The sequence below is a fragment of the Dermacentor silvarum genome, chromosome 2, assembly GCF_013339745.2.
Source record: "Dermacentor silvarum isolate Dsil-2018 chromosome 2, BIME_Dsil_1.4, whole genome shotgun sequence".
Classification (NCBI taxonomy): domain Eukaryota; kingdom Metazoa; phylum Arthropoda; class Arachnida; order Ixodida; family Ixodidae; genus Dermacentor; species Dermacentor silvarum.
The window spans coordinates 212324458-212342065 of NC_051155.1; the positions used below are offsets into that span (position 1 = coordinate 212324458).

Here is a 17608-nt window from a genome sequence, read left to right on the forward strand (position 1 = left end):
CGGCAGGTTGCCGGACGCCAACGGGATGGCGATGACATGTATACGTTGGACTGACGAGGACGAAATAACAACGACGACGACGATGATAACGATGATGATTCAATGGCATCCCCTTCGAAAAAGGGCGGTGACAAAGAGTCAACTATCTTGCTTGAGCTAATCAAGTAATGGGCGTTATGACGGCGGCATCATAGCGACGAAACGACAGCGCAGCGAAAACAGAGTGAAGATGACGTAAGTAATACGACGGCATGACACTGACGAAATGATCACTACAGAATGCAGACGATGAAGTGACGACAAAATGACAACGCCGTGAGGACGAGGACGACGACGGCGTGTTCGTGTTGGAGATCCAGTCCGTTTTATTGCGATAGCAATTATATGGACACTCCAAAGCAGATTTCTGCCGTCGTCGTCGCCGTGAGGTTCCGTATGACGTCAACGGCGATGAAATCGTCGCCACGCTCCGAACGCTGTATGTGCGAGTGAAAGGGCGCGAGGTACGCGCGCTTTCACGGGGAGCGAACGCACGTCGCAGAGCAAACGCGCGTTCTGATGATAAGTGGTTCTTGAGGGAAAGGGAAAGGTTGGCGCTATCTTCTGCAGCCCTTGAGGGAGCACGGCTCAGCTGCGCCGTGCTCCCTGAAGGGCTGCAGAATTAAGCGTCTCTTTCCTCCTTTCCATATATAGAGAGCAAACGCAACTTTTTCCGTCGCGCGAAAGGCTGTGGGGGGACGGGAGGGAGGGAGGGGAGGCGACGTTTAGCTGCTGCACCAAATACGTATTTATATAAAAACGACGCGCGCGTTCGGTGCGAACGCGGGCAAAACGCCGATGGCGTCGACAACAGTTCTGCGCGTTGCTGGTGCTGCTGCACGTGCAAGTTTATACAGCTGATAAAACTACTATCCTTACTCCGTATAGCTCTCTACTAATTTGCTATCGCAATTGATGCTTCGCCTTTCGGGTGAAACTGCGACAATTTTACGTGCATCACCCATGGCTCCCGCCGCCTCTTTTTGCACAATATGTCTGGTATGTACCGGCAAGACAGCATCCTGTACAGTATGTGCAAGACAGCATCCAGCAGCCAGCAAACCTGAAGAGTGTGGAGAAGAGGCAAAGAAAGTTTCGCTCTAAAGATCAGGCCGAATTTTTACAGCGAAGCTGCTAAGGGCTCATTCTTCGATGGTCGCGTCCGGCAATAGAAAAAAAAGACAACAACAAAAAACTCTCATTGGCAGTATGCTGTATGTGCCGATGACCATGAGCAACCGTCGCGCTGCACTACGCTGCACACGCTAGCACAACGCGAAAGACGAAGCACGTAACTGACACACTAATACAACGCGCAAGACAAAGCACGTAACTGAATCACCGAGGCGCGTACAGCGCGTCGTAATTGCGCACAACTTCAGGAGCTAATTGCGGAGGCCACGCTCCGCTGTGCTGAGTACGGTGAACGCCACCTAGTTGGCGTTGGTAGTGCTTCTTGATGCCAGCGTCCCTTCGAATGCTGGCATCGAGGCGTCGTAGTGCTGAGACCACCGAAGCGTGTCGGTGCGCGTTAGGTCATAATGCAGTACTTCTCTTTTCTGCTCGTAGGCGGCGGCACCGCCCCGAGCAAGAGCGCGGGTCGAGGCGCGTCTGTGTAGCTCTCTGCAAATGCGTCTGGGTTAAACGCTCGGCGATCTATCGTCGCGGACCGAGAGGTGTGCGTGTGGAACTTTTTCTTCTGGAACTGCGTGTATGGTTCGTGTCACGGGGAGCGAACGCACGGCGGAGAGCAAACGCGACTTCCCAGGGGAAGGGGAGCGGTGGGCGAGGAGGGAATCGAGGCACTCTAGACTGTGCGTGTGCGTGCCCGCTCTCCCACTGCGGCGCATGCGCGCAGCCCTGCTGGTCTCTGCCACCTGCGCCGCCGACTCTCTCTGGGCTCTCGTTCGCCTAGTGTCGACAACGGCGTTTAACCGCTCCGTCACGTAGCCAGCGTTTTGACAGCGGTTGTGTGCGGTCACACAAACAACGCGCACAACTGTTGTCGACAGCGGCGGCATTTTGCCCGCGTTCGCACCGAGCGCGCGCGGCGTTGGTGACGTGTTTATGAAGAGCGTGCCAACCTTTGCCGTACACCCTATGGCAGTGTACCTTAGCGACCATAAGGCCATGGTCCCTGTGGTCACTAAATAAATGAAAACCACCGGATCATATATATTTCTCATTCTTTAGTAGTTCAAATAACCAATTACACCATCACATCTTAACAGTCATAATTGAAAATACATAATTCCCACCGTAGTACAGCTTCGCTGGTCTTCCACCTCCAGCCCAGTGGAAGGGCTGACAGTTTTTTCATCTGATTACATACGTATTCGGTATACTTTGAAAATAAAAATTTCGCCAAAATAAAGGTTTCTCGCGGGCTAGGCTGACTGAACGATTGGCACAGCAGTATGGAATTACCTTCTCGTGACACTGATATTTCACATCACACCGCCTTTACAGCGTAAAAATAGTCAAAGAAAGAAAGAAAGAAAGAAGAAAAGAAAGAAAGGAAAAGAAAGAAAGAAAGAAAGAAAAAGAAAGAAAGAAAGAAAGAAAGAAAGAAAGAAAGAAAGAAAGAAAGAATATAAATGCCCCAACACGTGCGTAATAAAATTAGACTAGGCTTCCGATCGATCTTCCCGCCAATGGATGAGAGACTGACGTACATTAAGGTCCCGGAGAAATACTTGGGTCTATGAGAGGCACCACAATGGAAATATAATTGATTCATTGTCATTATAATTGTCATGCGCTACCCCCGGACAGCTTGGAGACGACTCCCCCGAGAATGGGGAAACTTCCTCTATACTCGCGGACAACTTTCTGTGGCAATGAAGGGAAAGCTACGGAGGCAAAGCGCGCACAAGTGAGAGCGCTACTGAAAAGAGTACCGCGTTTAATCCAGGTTCGTTTCGGCTGGGGGAGAGAAAACATAAACAGCTTATTAGCAACAGTTAAATAAGAGTGAACACACCACTGAGTGTAAAAGTTTACTTATTTTGCGGCATTTCCCTTCCGCGTCTGGGCAAACGCGAAACCGTCGCACGTGAAAGCTGCGTCGATTCAGCGTCTGTTCGGAGCAACCAAAAGCACTCTCAAACGCTGCCGGACTATTTGGTGCGGTAACACATGTGCAGCATCCACGCGCGCGTAGCTTTCCCTTCATTGCCACACAAAGTTTTCCGCGAGTATACCTACAACGAGGTTACTAAACACTTTTTACCTCGAACGCCGAATTTATTCCCTTCCACATCCGCGACTCAACAGATCTCAGGCCCTCACACTACGGCTTTTGCAAACGAGTATGTATCGTAACCCGTGTCTCCTACACACGATTTATCCAGATACCGTCAATTCTTGTCCCTCATGCGGAATGCGGGAAATAGCCACGTTACATCACATGCTCTGGCGGTGTGCCCGGTCACACTCTACAATCGATAACAATTCGGCCAGGTGGGATGCGGCCCTCCGCAGCCCTCTTATGGCCGACCAACTCTGGGCTGTCCAGCAGGCCCACGATGCGGCCGAGAGGCTTGGCCTTCCGGTCCCTACGTGGGAGCGGCCCGCTGCGTGTTGAGACACGCTCTGCAATACCTCAATAAAGTTTTTCATACCATACCATTGGGTTTAGCATCTTATAGCAACACTGGGGATATGAGGGACGCCGTATAGTGGTGGGCTCCGTATTCATTTTCGACCATCTGGGGTTCTCTAAAGGTGCACAAAATTTAGGCACATGGGCGTTTTTTGCGTTTCGCCCCGGTCGAAAAGGGCGACATCATGTCAGCAGGTTAAATAGACAATGAACCGAGTCGGGTCACGTAAATAAAGTTCCGCAACAAGCAAGCAAGCAAGCAAGCAAGCAAGCAAGCAAGCAAGCAAGCAAGCAAGCAAGCAAGCAAACAAGCAAGCAAACAAACAAACAGAAAAATTCTCCATTTAATACAACCAGGTGTACTTAGGGGCCGAATTTCGTAAAGCATGCAACTATTGTAAGCGCTCAACCCTGGTCACAAAACAAGAAACAGAAGCAAACAGACAGTGCACGGCGTGCGATATGTCTGAGCGGCGCAGGTACGTACAGCACCGCTGCTTTCCCTACCCATGGAGAGGCGCAAGGTGCCCACTTATTCCTTTCTACCCTCCCCCTTCCCTCAGGCACCCTCCCGGGTCTCTCACTGCAAAGCAAGGCGCGCGCAATCGATTCCCCTCTCCACCCATGAAGCGTCCCGCAATCGCGTCCTCGGCACCCTCCTCCGCCTCGTCGCAAACCGCGCGCGCCCCAGGTTCATCCCGGCGCGCTTAGAAACCACCACCAGTCTCGTCTCAAGCCCGGCGCCGAGCGCTCAGCTGTGCGCGGCGCGCTCTTCGACTTTGCGTCCCCGGGACTGCGCCCGGCCTTTCCGGCTGCGGATTTCGCTATGGATTACGACGACGACAACGACATGTGCTGTGTCACCGTGCTACGAGCCCGTAAGAACCGCCCCGTGAGCATCGACTTGGCCCGTCCCTGTTGGGGAATCGCATTCAGGAATACAGGAGTGCCTCCGAGAAAGTTGTACCGTAACTCGAGTTAGGGGGGCAGAAAACTTATCTTTACTCACTGGAGGTGCGACTTCTGTTTAGTAGATTGTCCGATGGGCTTCAGGGAAGGTTGAGACTTCAAGTTGCGTGGGGAATCCGGTCGGTGAGGCAATAAAAGAAAAAGAAAGAAAGGTAACGCAAGCAGCGGAAGAGCCCGAGTTTCGCAGCAAGTTCTTGGATCCAAGAAAAGACAGCAGCAATTCAACCTTCAGTGAAAGTTTAGGATGTACCATTGAGCAGTGACTTCCAGTTCCAGGGGCGGCATTCCGTGGAGATGTTCGGGGCAAGATTCGTCGACGCAAACGAGAAATGAGTGATTGTGGACATCGGGTGGTGATTACCTCGTCGACGCCGTCTCGTCTCACCAACTTCGTTCCGTATTGCCATCGCAACCCGAGGAGCGGTGCTGTGCGATCGCCATGAATCTCCAGGTGCCACAGGTTGGGGGAGTGACCAGGAGTGTGCGATACAGCATCGCTGGAGCCATGGGAGGAGACGGAAGGCAGAGTGTATGCCTCATACCGTTCGCGGCTGACAGAAAAGTGAGCATACGTTTTTGTTTGCTGTCGACGGTCACTACGGGCGGGCTCGCTTAAGTTACTCTGATAACTGCTGAGTGGCGTCAATGGCGGTCCTTATTGTATTACATCGCGCCGATGATTATCTGCTCGGTAAGTTAGTTACAGGCTGCTTAAGAACTGAAATACGATTGATAAACGAAACCTTTGGTTCGTGCATTCCGTGAAAAAAGTTTTAGGAGCACCGGAGATTTGCTGAAATTACATTTTGTTACGGCTTAGCCCACATGATCTGCATGTGACGGCTTGCGCAGTAATTGCACGTTGCTCCTTTCAATTCTAAGACGGGTATGATGGTCACGGGGAAACAATACCAAAGTGCTTTCGGTTTCTACCTCGAACTTAAGAATTTCCGTGGCATAGAACACTTCATCAGCGCGTCCTTGCTTGCGCGTGCGTATCAGCGTCCAAGTTTTGTTTCCTAAAAGCTACGTAACAGCCTTTGGTACTTCGCAGTGGCCAAAGTAGATTAAAGTTCGTACGCCGACGATGGAATGTTTCGTAAAAACTACGATTGCTTTTCGCTTCCCATGATTTTTAATGAAATACTTGCTTGAAGACGGCTGAAGGTCCTTTGACAAAAGTGAAGTTTATGAAAATTAGATGCTAGCTGGCTCGACGAAGGAGAGTACTTCATTCTTCAAATGAAACACCAATAATAATATTATTGCGATAGCAATTATATGGACACTCCAAAGCAGATTTCTGCCGTCGGCGTCGCCGTCGCCGTTGCCGTCGCCGTTGCCGTCACCGTCGCCGTCGCCGTGAGGTTCCGTATGACGTCAATGGAGATGAAATCGTCGCCGCGCGCCGCCGAACGCTGTATGTGCGAGTGAAAGGGCGCGAGGGACGCGCGCTTTCACGGGGAGTGAACGCACGGCGGAGAACAAACGCGCGTTCTGTGCCGTGCTCTCTTAAGGGCTGCAGAAGTAGGCGTCTCTTTCCTCCTTTACAATCACCATATATGTAGAGCAAACGCGCCTTCTTCTGACGCACGAAAGGCCGTGGGGGGGGGGGGGGGGGGGGGGGGGCAGGGAAGGGAGGCGACGCTTAGCTGCGGCACCAAGTGCCTATTTATATCAGAGGCTCCGGCAACAGTCACCAACGCCGCACGCATTTTGTGCGAACGCGGGCAAAACGCCGACGGCGTCGACAACAGTGCTGTGTGTTGCCGGTGCTGCTGCATGTCCAAGTTTGTACAGCGGATAAAACTACTATCCTTACTCCGTATAGCTCTCTACTAAGTTGCTATCGCAATTGATGCTTCGCCTTTCAGGTGAAACTGCGACAACTTTTTTTAGTGCAATTTGTGGGTTAGTGTGTTGAATATTGGGTCGGTGCAGTCCCGGAGTGTATGCGATGGTTTGCGAAAACCCTAACACTCACTGTACTGAGGTGTGCCCTATCTGCCCGTGATGCAATGTAGAAATCGTTGGGTAGGTAGGCATTGCGTGTGGCCCTCCTGGCCCCGTACGATCGTCTGCCTTTTTCCTGCGGTTTGTTGAATTGCTGAGATTGCAACTGGTTGCTCATGCCAATCTTGAAGCCGCGTTGCCGATCTAGTTCTTGTGGTGGTTGTGTTATCATGGCACGAGTGGGACAAGATGACAGAGCCATGCACATCGTTCACTGAGAACCTCAACCGCGTCGGCTGCAAGGTTGAGCGTATACGTAGATATTTATTTCCGCTTGCACTGATGGTTCGCTCTGCGAAATGGAGTGACGGCGAAAGTAAGTCCACGGATGCGTATGTCTGTTTAGAAACATTGTATATGTTGTCAGGAAGAAAGAGGCAAGAGGCTGTCCTTTCGAGCATATCCTGTTTACTCGGACGTCCTGTTTCTCCCCTTCGTTGCTCATCTCCTGCCCTGTGCACCTCATCTTTACGATATATATATATATATATATATATATATATATATATATATATATATATATATATATCACAGGCAATTTTTAAAACTTCCGCAACTACCGCTGCACTGCTAGCACATCTATGTTCTGTATAATCAAGCAATATTCTTTTTTTCAGCTCTCATTGTATACTGACGATCGTAAAATCATTTTTGACAAAGGTCGGTCCCCGGCCGAATGTGGAGTACACCACATATTATGTTTTATACTGCGATAAACAGTTATGAGCAAGTTATCCGGACATCTCTAACATGACGGCTATTTGTAAAATCATACTCGAAACCTAGAAAGTGAAAACGAAGTAAAAAAAAAAAAAAGCTTTCGAGCTTACGTGGGTTTGAACGAAGAATCTCGTGCCACTGTAGCGGGTGGTCTACCCCAACTGCACAACCTCTGTTTTTTTTTATTGCCTGCCTTTGCTCAGAATGCAGAAATAATAAATCTGGCAGTCAATTCTTTGCCGATCCGAAGTTTTCAAAATTCTCTCAGACACACGAGTGGTTTCAATTAGTTGAGCCGTTCTGGTATAGTTCATTTCTGTCTACAAACTGCAAGAAACCTTGTAATAAGTTCTGATAATTCAATAAGCTAAGTGGGCGTATATGAAGATCTGCATTAATTATGGCAACGCGCCAAATGCTATACAGAGCGAGCAATGAGCATGACACCTTCAATTGGTCATTTTCAGAAGGTACTGCACACCTTGCATCATCGAGTCCAACGACGAGCCCTTTTTGATAATCCTGTGTAGTTCTCTGTAAAAGCCCTTTTCAGACAACTCCACGGTCACATTGCATTTGCGGTAAAAAAAAAAAAAGCGTTTTAACCTCATTCTCCAAGTTCACAAAATGGTATAAAAGGATCACATTGAAGATAAAACCCGAACTTATAAAATGCCTTCTTTTGCAGTTGAAAGTAGGCCTGAAATGGAGCAAAGGGCCAACCGAGTCAGTGTTGTCCTCTCCTATCTCGAAAAAAAAACTAGAACAAAAAAGGAACAAAGAAAGTCAGCTCCCTGCACTCTGGCAATCGGATGTACACGAAGCTCTCACGAGCCAGCAAGACAAAATGGCGCATTACGACAAGAGACACGCTGAAACCTTAAGTGGCGAACGCGTCTCTCAGCCACGAATGGCGGACTTTGCAGAGAAATCTGAACATTTATTCAGCATTAACAATCGTTGAATCATAAGACGCGGCGTGCTTGGCCTTGTAGAAACGTGCCGCAGTATACGATGAGAGACGCGCAGCGAATTTCGCATCCCGTAAATTTCATCTTCATCGCCAGCTAGAAGGTGAGTTATGATTGTCGTGCCTCCTGCGAAGAACAATAAGAACGCAATTTTTTTATAGAAGAGCAGCTAGAGAAGAAGGAAACAACAAAACATGCCGATCTCACTTACTGTGGGATCTGCGCCTCGACCGGCTCTGTGGCTTTCTCAATGGCTTCGAGCAGGCGCTCATTGTGAAGCTCGGACATGTGGAGGGTTGCCTAGCTGCTCGATCATTGCGAACACGTTCCCCTTTCTTTGCGCCAAGTAGTACCCCGGTAGTACGCCGTCCTCGAGCTGCTCAATAAACTTCCGAGGAACGCAATGTCCGAGGGGACGCATTTCTCGACGAAGCTGCGGTCATCCAATAGCTCCTTTGTGAGCGCCAGGAGCCGGTTGGCGTGCACGGGGTTGGAAACTTACTTTTGAATCGCTGTTCGTGCGGAGGCGCAACCAGTATTCGGTGTTCCGCCAGTCGACATATAGCCGGATCTTCTTACGCGCGCCATCCGGCTCGGAGCAGGCAATATACGCGAGGATCAGAGGCGAGAGTCAGGTGATGGAGCTCGAATGTCGATGATGCCGCGACCCAGCCGGCAACGCGAACGCGAGCATATATACCCAGCTGCTCAAGGTGGTGGCACCTCCAGGGCGTAGGAGGAGCAGGAGGATGGACGGATGGATGGATGGATAGATAGATAGATAGATAGATAGATAGATAGATAGATAGATAGATAGATAGATAGATAGATAGATAGATAGATAGATAGATAGATAGATAGATAGATAAAAGGAAATACCATGAGGGAGATTTGCGAAGCTGAATGCTTCGAAAAGCTGGTGGAACGCGTTGCTTATTATTTCGCACGTAATTATTGTTCGTGGTTTAAAATGAAACGGCAGAAACAACATTTACTTTACCAATGGTGAAGCGCTCATTTGCAGCGTGACTTGTGGAATGGTTGGCGCAAGCTCGACGACAGCGTTTTCAACAGAGATAAAATTTTACGAGTCATGTATATAGCGGACGACGTCAGTAAAGTTTCCCCAGTGACCTATAACTACAAGCGATAATTACTTAAGCAGATACATTTAATAAAATAATATTTCAATTTTGGTGACCTATATATTACGCTTACGTTAATGGTGTTAAGGATACATGGGGCTGATGGCAAACTATACTTCATTATGGGCTCTGCAAAAGGAAAGAAAAAAGTGTGAAATGTGTAATCCTTATCTCTAAGTTTGACTGCGTAGTTGAATTTGCCCATGAGTGAAATAGTGAGGCCCACCTTGCTTAAACTGAACTCAACTCCTAACACATCCTATTGATCACTGACCTAAGGTGTTTTAAGCCATTAGCTCTTCCTAGCTCGTTCCTCAGTTGTGCGCAGTTGTCGTCGCCTCCGTCAGCAGCGCAGGCCTTGACAACGCGCCTGGATCATATTCGACGTCTGTGCGAGTAGAAGGGTGCTTCTATTGGTGCAAGCGCACGTGATGCCGCACGCACTTCCACCAATGAGAAAGAAGACTTTGTTCACGTGACTCAAAGCTCAGTTCCCTGCAACACCATAAGATGGTGTTGCCCTCCGCGCGTCGTGGGTGATGGATCCCACCTACTGCGCCCGCATTCTTCTGGAAATTTTGCGGCAGCGCTGTCACGCCTCGCTTTTCTATTCGTGAGTCGCTGACGACACGGGCGTTTGACTCCGCGTCTTGTTAACGAGATGGCGTGTTTATCTTTTGGCGGGAGCGTAGGCGGTGGTGGCTCGCTGGGTGCGTCTCTGCGAGCCCGGCGGCGCCAGTGTATGCTTAGAAAGCTGTCAAGCACTTGAGAATCGAAGAGGGGCTTAGTAGTTTAAAACGCAGTGCTATAAAACATTCTTCACACTGAAATTACATGGAGGAAGCAGGACCTTCAGACCCTCAAGCGAATCGGCGAGCTCGAGATTGGGAGCGCGAACGCCTAGCCCTTACCACAGCTAACGCTTAAACATACACACTCGTAACCTTCGTGCGATTTTGGTCGTTCCATTTCGGAATCCCTTCTCTTTTATAAATATTATCAAGTATATCCTAAACGAAACCATAATTAGCATTTAATTACACGGCTAAATACGAGGACAGCATGGTGGCGTTGCCACCGACGCCGCGAACGTGCCCTGAGTGCCCGCATGGTTGCTGTCGCAATAAATAGTTTACTTCTAGAGTGCTTTTCATGGCTTCATGTGGTCGTTCGTAAATATCGAGACCGTTGGTTTCCCCTCAGTCTTATCGCTCATGGCCTAAGTTATGCATAAAGCAGTGGTAGAGGGGAAGCTTCTCAAACGTGAATATATTTAAAAATGGGTTACTCCGATGGCTGCACTATGCGTTGTTAACTATTCCAAGGCACGAAAATACGGCGTTCGAAATCGACGGCTCTGAGTTTCCAGCCGTGTAATGCGCAGTCTATTACAGCCACTGCCAGATTATCTACCCGGATAAGCAATTTACTACCCCGAGGGAACGAACAACTAATGGGTTTATGAGTCTAATTAGCTTGTTTTGTCAGTTATCGTCTGGAAGCTTCTATGCTGTCGAAAATATTTTGCACGTGATATTCGGCACGTCTCTTATACATGCTGCAAGAAAATGTACATTCATTATTTCTGTGCATTCACAGCGCAGAACTTTGCAGGGTCAATACGGTGCGCTAGGGGATCTTGCGATTTTCGAGTATATCACGTCTCCTCGCTGAGACGCCGCCTCAAGCCACTGTGATGCCTCCTTTAAGCCTTCTCTTTCCGCACCCATGCACAGGATCTCAAACGCGAAAGGAAGACGTCGCATTCAATTGAATTTACCCTTACTCGTCTGATGACGTAGGTTAGTACAAGGTTTTGCAATTAAAAGCCTCAGTACCAGCTGTCACTGCCGTCACACTTGCACACGACACCACCGATAAGTTCTCATTTTTTTGTTTGCGTTGTTTTACAGCGAGTTTAATTGTCGGAGTCATGAGGGAGGTAGTGGCCGAATACTGCACCAGGGAGGCCAATTCCTGTTCTGGTGAGGGAGTGACTTTGATGAAGCTTAGTGGGCCTGCCTAGTTTGGTTGCACCTGAACTAGTATAGCCCCACTAGCTCTCGGCAATATGTACTTTTTTTTTTCTTTGCCGGTGTCAGGCACCACTCCATGCCTGAAAATGTAGTGGAATGGAGCAGGATTCGAACTTACGACCTTCAGATTTGAAGTCGGGTGTTCTACCTCTACTCCACGCCACGAAAAGCCCTAATGGAGAAACAAGGAATGAAATAGATTTCATACTCTCTGCCGATCCAAGCATAGTGCAGGATGTAGAAGTGTTAGGTAAGGTTAAGTGCAGTGACCATAGGTTAGTGAGGTCTAGGATTTCTCTCAATTTGAAGAGAGAGAGAGTGAAATTAGTCAAGAGGAAACAGGCCAACCTAGAGGCAGTCAGGGTAAAAGCAGACCAATTCAGGCTGATGCTCGCAAACAAATATGCAGCTTTAGAACAGGAAGATGAAGATAACATAGAGCTAATGAATGAAACCGTAACTAGACTGATCTCAGAAGCAGCAATTGAAGTGGGAGGTAAGGCACCAAAGCAACCTGTAGGGAAGCTCTCCCAAGAAACAAAGGACCTAATAAAGAAACGGCAAAACATGAAAGTGTCCAACTCAAGAGATCAGATAGAATTCGCTGAACTGTCAAAACTGATCAACAAGAAGAAAGTAAGGGATATTCGAAATTATAACGTGGGGAAAATTGAGGAAGCCGTAAAATATGGACGCAGCATGAAATCAGTAAGAAGAAAACTAGGCATAGGACAAGGCAAGATGTATGCACTGAAAGATAAGCATGGTAATATCATCAGCAATTTCGATGACATAGTAAAAGCAGCAGAAGAATTCTATACTGACCTGTACAGTAGCCAAAACAGCCAAGCTTCTTCCATTCGAAATAGTGATGAACCGGATACAGAAGCTCCTTCTATAACTAGCGATGAAGTTAGAAGGGCCTTGAAAGATATGACCAGGGGAAAAGCGCCTGGAGAAGATGGAATAACAGTAGATTTAATCAAAGATGGAGGAGATATCATGCTTGAAAAGCTTGCGGCCCTTTATACGCAATGCCTCACCACTTCAAGTGTACCAGAGAGCTGGAAGAACGCCAACATTATACTTATCCATAAGAAGGGAGACGTTAAAGAATTGAAGAATTACAGACCCATTAGCTTGCTTTCAGTATTGTATAAAATATTCACCAAGATAATTTCCAATAGAATCAGGACAACACTTGACTTCAGTCAACCAAGAGAACAGGCTGGCTTCAGGAAGGGGTATTCTACGATGGACCATATCCATGCCATCAATCAGGTAATCGAGAAATCTGCGGAGTACAATCAACCTCTCTATATGGCTTTCATAGATTATGAAAAGGCATTCGATTCAGTAGAGATATCAGCAGTCATAGAGGCATTGCGTAATCAAGGAGTGGAGGAGGCATACGTGAATATCTTGGCAAATATCTACAAGGATTCCACAGCTACCTTGGTTCTCCACAAGAAAAGTAGAAAGATACCTATCAAGAAAGGGGTCAGGCAAGGAGACACAATCTCTCCAATGCTATTCACTGCATGCTTAGAAGAAGTATTCAAGCTCTTAGACTGGGAAGGATTAGGAGTGAGGATCGATGGCGAATATCTCAGCAACCTTCGGTTTGCAGATGACATTGTCCTATTGAGCAACAATGGAGAGGAATTACAACAAATGATTGAGGACCTTCATCGAGAAAGTGCAAGAATTGGGTTGAAGATGAATATGCAGAAGACAAAGATAATGTTCAATAGCCTGGCAAGGGAACAAGAATTCAGGATCGCCCGTCAGCCTCTAGAATCTGTAAAGGAATATGTTTATCTAGGTCAATTACTCACAGGGGACCCTGATCATGAGAAAGAAATTTACAGAAGAATAAAATTGGGTTGGAGTGCATACGGTAGGCATTGCCAAATCCTGACTGGGAGCTTACCACTGTCGTTGAAAAGAAAAGTGTACAATCATTGCATTCTACCGGTGCTAACATACGGGGCAGAAACTTGGAGGTCAACAAAGAAGCTCGAGAACAAGTTAAGGACCGCACAAAGAGCAATGGAACGAAAAATCTTAGGAGTAACGTTAAGAGACAGGAAGAGAGTGGTGTGGATCAGAGAACAAACGGGGGTAGACGATATTCTAGTTGACATTAAGCGGAAGAAATGGAGCTGGGCAGGCCATGTAATACGTAGGATGGATAACCGGTGGACCATTAGGGTTACAGAATGGATACCAAGAGAAGGGAAGCGCAGTCGAGGACGGCAGAAAGTCAGGTGGGATGATGAGGTTAGGAAATTCGCAGGCGCAAGTTGGAATACGCTAGCGCAAGACAGGGGTAATTGGAGATCGCAGGGAGAGGCCTTCGTCCTGCAGTGGACATAAATATAGGCTGATGATGATGATGATGATGATGATGATGACAGCGAGTTTAAAATATCGAAACGCCGAGATGGAACTCAGCCATAGCGTCTTTGATAGCTTTATCACTTCAGATCTATAAATAGAGAGAGAGAGAGAGAGAGAGTATAAGAGATGAGAGGCAGAGTGGTTAACCAGATTAACTGTCCAGTTGGCTACTTCGCACACTGTGGAGAATGGGCTAGGGCAAACATGCATCAATTCGTGATCAACTGAAACTCGTTGTCATCTATCAATTGCTATAAGTTATCAACATGGCTGATCCGGCTGAAAAAAAAAAAGAAAAATACTGATTGAATACTTTTTTTTAGTCGTGTGGTTAGTTACAACCACGTGAAGCCAAGAGACTGTGACGCCAGGGAAGGCGTAGGGAACGCCAACTATTCGTTTTTAATTGAAATGTAGAAATCGTACGAGAAAGAGAAATGAGAGTGGTCGAAAAGACAAATCGCAGTGAGTGGGAGCCAAACCCACGTATTCCTCATTACGCGCACGTATACAATGCTCTACCATTGAGCTACCGCGGCGGCCATTCGCGTTTACACTGAAAAATAAAAGTTAACTTTCCATAAACTCTTCCAGGCTTCATTGCCTGCTGGCTTCGTGTAGAGTAGACCGTATAGTGATGTTTAGCAAGGGGAAGTGGCGTTTGATATCTAGTTTTGGTGTTACTAGCTTACGCGACCATCGGCAGGCTTCTACATTGTTTACCGGTCGCTGTATATTTCTGTTTTCAAACAGTTTCGCTACTGGTTTATATAAAGAATTTCCATTTTGATCAGCGCGGCTGACGCTGGGCACGTCGGAGCGACGAGAGCTGGGAGCGGAGAACAGGGAAAGGGTACGGGGGGCACTTGCTCGGATCATATATACAGTGCATGTAGTTGTCGAGAACGACGTAGTCCAACTCTCGGAGCGTTCTGTGTAACACTAGGAGGGAGAAATGTGAGACTGAATTCGCTAGAAAGCAGCGATAAAGGCCGACTTATGCATCAAGGTGTTTCATACTATTTTATTATTCTTACTCATTTGTTTGCGTGCTTCCTCAGCTGGATCGCTTGCCATGCACTATTTCTGCTACGCACTACTTCTGCTATGCACTATTTCTGCTTTGTTTGATCGTTTGTTTGTTCGAGCCTGTCTATCTTTGCTATGCACTGCTCGCCTAAGAGTGAGAAATAACGGTGCTAAATCGTTAGCATCACCCATGATGCCACGCTCTCCTACCCACAGATTTAAAAGTAATAAAAAAAGGTGTTAGACATGTCGGGGTCTGATGGCAAATACAGGATCAGTCGAGCACTGCTCGCCGGCGTCAATGTGTGCCGGAATCGGCTTCGTCAGACTGATTGGAGGTGTTGGTGCATGGTGCACCTCTCTCTCAAAGTTACAATGTCCTGCATTTTCACTCAATTTCATTTTCAGTTCCCTTGAATTGCCCTTAGTTTGCAGTTTTACATAACGTGAAGCGAAATGCAGGATAGAAGAATAAACAAATGAACACAATGTGACAATTAACACATTTCATATGAGTAGAAAGACTACACAGAGAGAAGAAACCATTGTAGAAATACTGCAAAGCTATTAACTCGAATACGAAACCACATTGCGCACAAAACAAATAACCCGACGATAGTTATCGCTCTTCCCCCCCTCCCCCTCACATCCTATTCTTTTTAACAAGCAAAATCTTGGCATATTTCCTTGTTGACCTGTTCCGGGCATGGGTGAACTATTTTGTGAACAACTATTACACGTGCAAATGTAGTTTATTTTTGCATTATTCTACGCACTTCACTTTGTTTCTTCGTTCTTGCCTCCGGCCACAGATTGTCGGTATGGCTCGTCCTGCATGGCGTGAAGTAGTTCGCGCCAGTTCTGTACTCTTACAGAACGAGACCGGTTAACTCGGTCTGCATGAAACCCGAGTCCCAACGAAACAAATGGCGACGTGAGATGGAGAGAGGAGGAAAACGGCTTCTGCGCAGGAGCTGAGGAAGTGTGGGTGAATCTAATGGAGACCGATTTTTCACGTCATTCTTGCGATCTTGCTTTGGGTATACACAAGAACAACCGGTTGAACGAGGAATAGATTTTCATTTATGATTTACTAAGCTTCTTGTTGCTTCATTGTAATTTTCGCGAACTGGCCTGGACAACACTACCGTTTGTTATTTCAGTTTTGGTCATCGCAAAAAAAAAAAAAAAAAAAAAAAAAAAATCACCAGCCCTTTCTCTGTCGAGAAAATGGGGGTAAGCGAAGCTTGTCGTGTGTGTTTCTGACCTTCGTGGTGATTTTCTTTCTTTCTCTCTCTCTTTCTATCTCTTCCTCTCTCTCTTTCTCCCTTTCTATATCTTTCTTCCTTTCTCTCTTTTTCTTTGTTTCTCTGACCTTCGTGGAGATTTTCTTTCTTTCTATTTCTATCTACTTTTCTTTCTCTCTATTCCTTTTTTTCTCTCTCTCTCTATTTCTTTCTCTCTTTCTATATATCTTTCCTCCTTTCTCTCTTTGTTTCTCTGAACTTCGTGGTGATTGTCTTTCTTTCTCTATTTTTCTTTCTCTCTCTTTCTTTCTCTATCTTTTTCTATCTGTTTCTCTATCTCTCTATTTTTTCTTTATCTCCCTCTCTCTTTCTTTCTCTCTTTCTCTTTTTCTTTCTCTCTACCTTTCTAACTCTATTTTTTATTTCTCCCTTTCTCTCTCTCTCTCTCTTTCTTTCTCGGACCTTCATGGTGAATTTCTATCTTTCTCTCTATCTTTCTCTCTTTATTTCTCTCTTTCTCTTTTTTTTTCGTCCCTGGTATGTGCCAATGAGCTTGACCCTTTCTGCACTATCACCAGGATCGGCCCACTTTTCAGCGTGACACCACCACCACCGCCGAAACTTGTGAGCCTATAAAGCTTCGCTTAAAAAGAAACGAAAAAAAAAGAAAAAGAAACCGCATGCCTTTTTTTTTATGTTTCGTATCAAAATAGCACTACCATGGATATTTACTCAAGCCTCTAAATACAGCGCACATCTAAGGCATCATATTCTTTCGCACTTAAAATCTTTGTGAAGTCTTCCTTTTTCGCTTCTTTTTTTTTTCTTGCCAAGTGAAGGCTGATGTTCGCAAATCCCTCGACCGACTTACCTCTTGCATTTTTAACAAACGCACGCACACGCGCTTGTCTTGTGACGGCCTTTTTTTTTGCGCTGTCTAAGGCGTGCATCTTAACAACTAACCCAGCAACACGCTCAATTAAGACTTATTCCGACTCGCAGAAGGTGTTCACTCGTCCGTGGCATTTGTGGGTCCTTATCGCCTCAACACGAAAAGCTGGAAGCTCTCGTTAAACCAAAGTAGTCGAATGAGCAGTGGCGTGTTAGCCGATGGCGCGCTCGCAGGCCTATAGTTAATGCCGAACATGTATATGCAATTTGGCTCAGTGTGTAAGCTGAGTATAAGACACGTAATTATAGGAAAGGAAACACTAGCGCTACATTTTGTTTTGTTTTGTTTTTCTTTGCGAAGCTGAATTTCAGAGCCTACTTCGAGGATTAGATGACGCCGATTTTTCTTTCGGACTGCAGAGATTACGTTGCGACTGTGCTGCAAGAATATAATCGCATTACGCTGTGACAACAGGTCGGACGGCACCAACTCCGCTAAGGTGGGCACATGTACTGAGCGACGGGAGCGGCTTAAATGCAG

At 46.9% G+C, this 17608-nt stretch overlaps 1 protein-coding gene across 1 annotated transcript in view; it reads left to right on the top strand.

Annotated features, from left to right (window-relative positions):
- Positions 1–4895: 4895 nt before the first annotated feature.
- The window catches only part of LOC119440691 (transient receptor potential cation channel trpm), a 207414-nt gene continuing 194701 nt past the window's right edge, over positions 4896–17608 (top strand). The window contains exon 1 of the mRNA XM_049663014.1: positions 4896–5174. Coding sequence (XP_049518971.1) covers positions 5052–5174 — 123 coding nt within the window. The 5' untranslated portion in view covers positions 4896–5051. The remainder of the gene's footprint in view (positions 5175–17608) is intronic.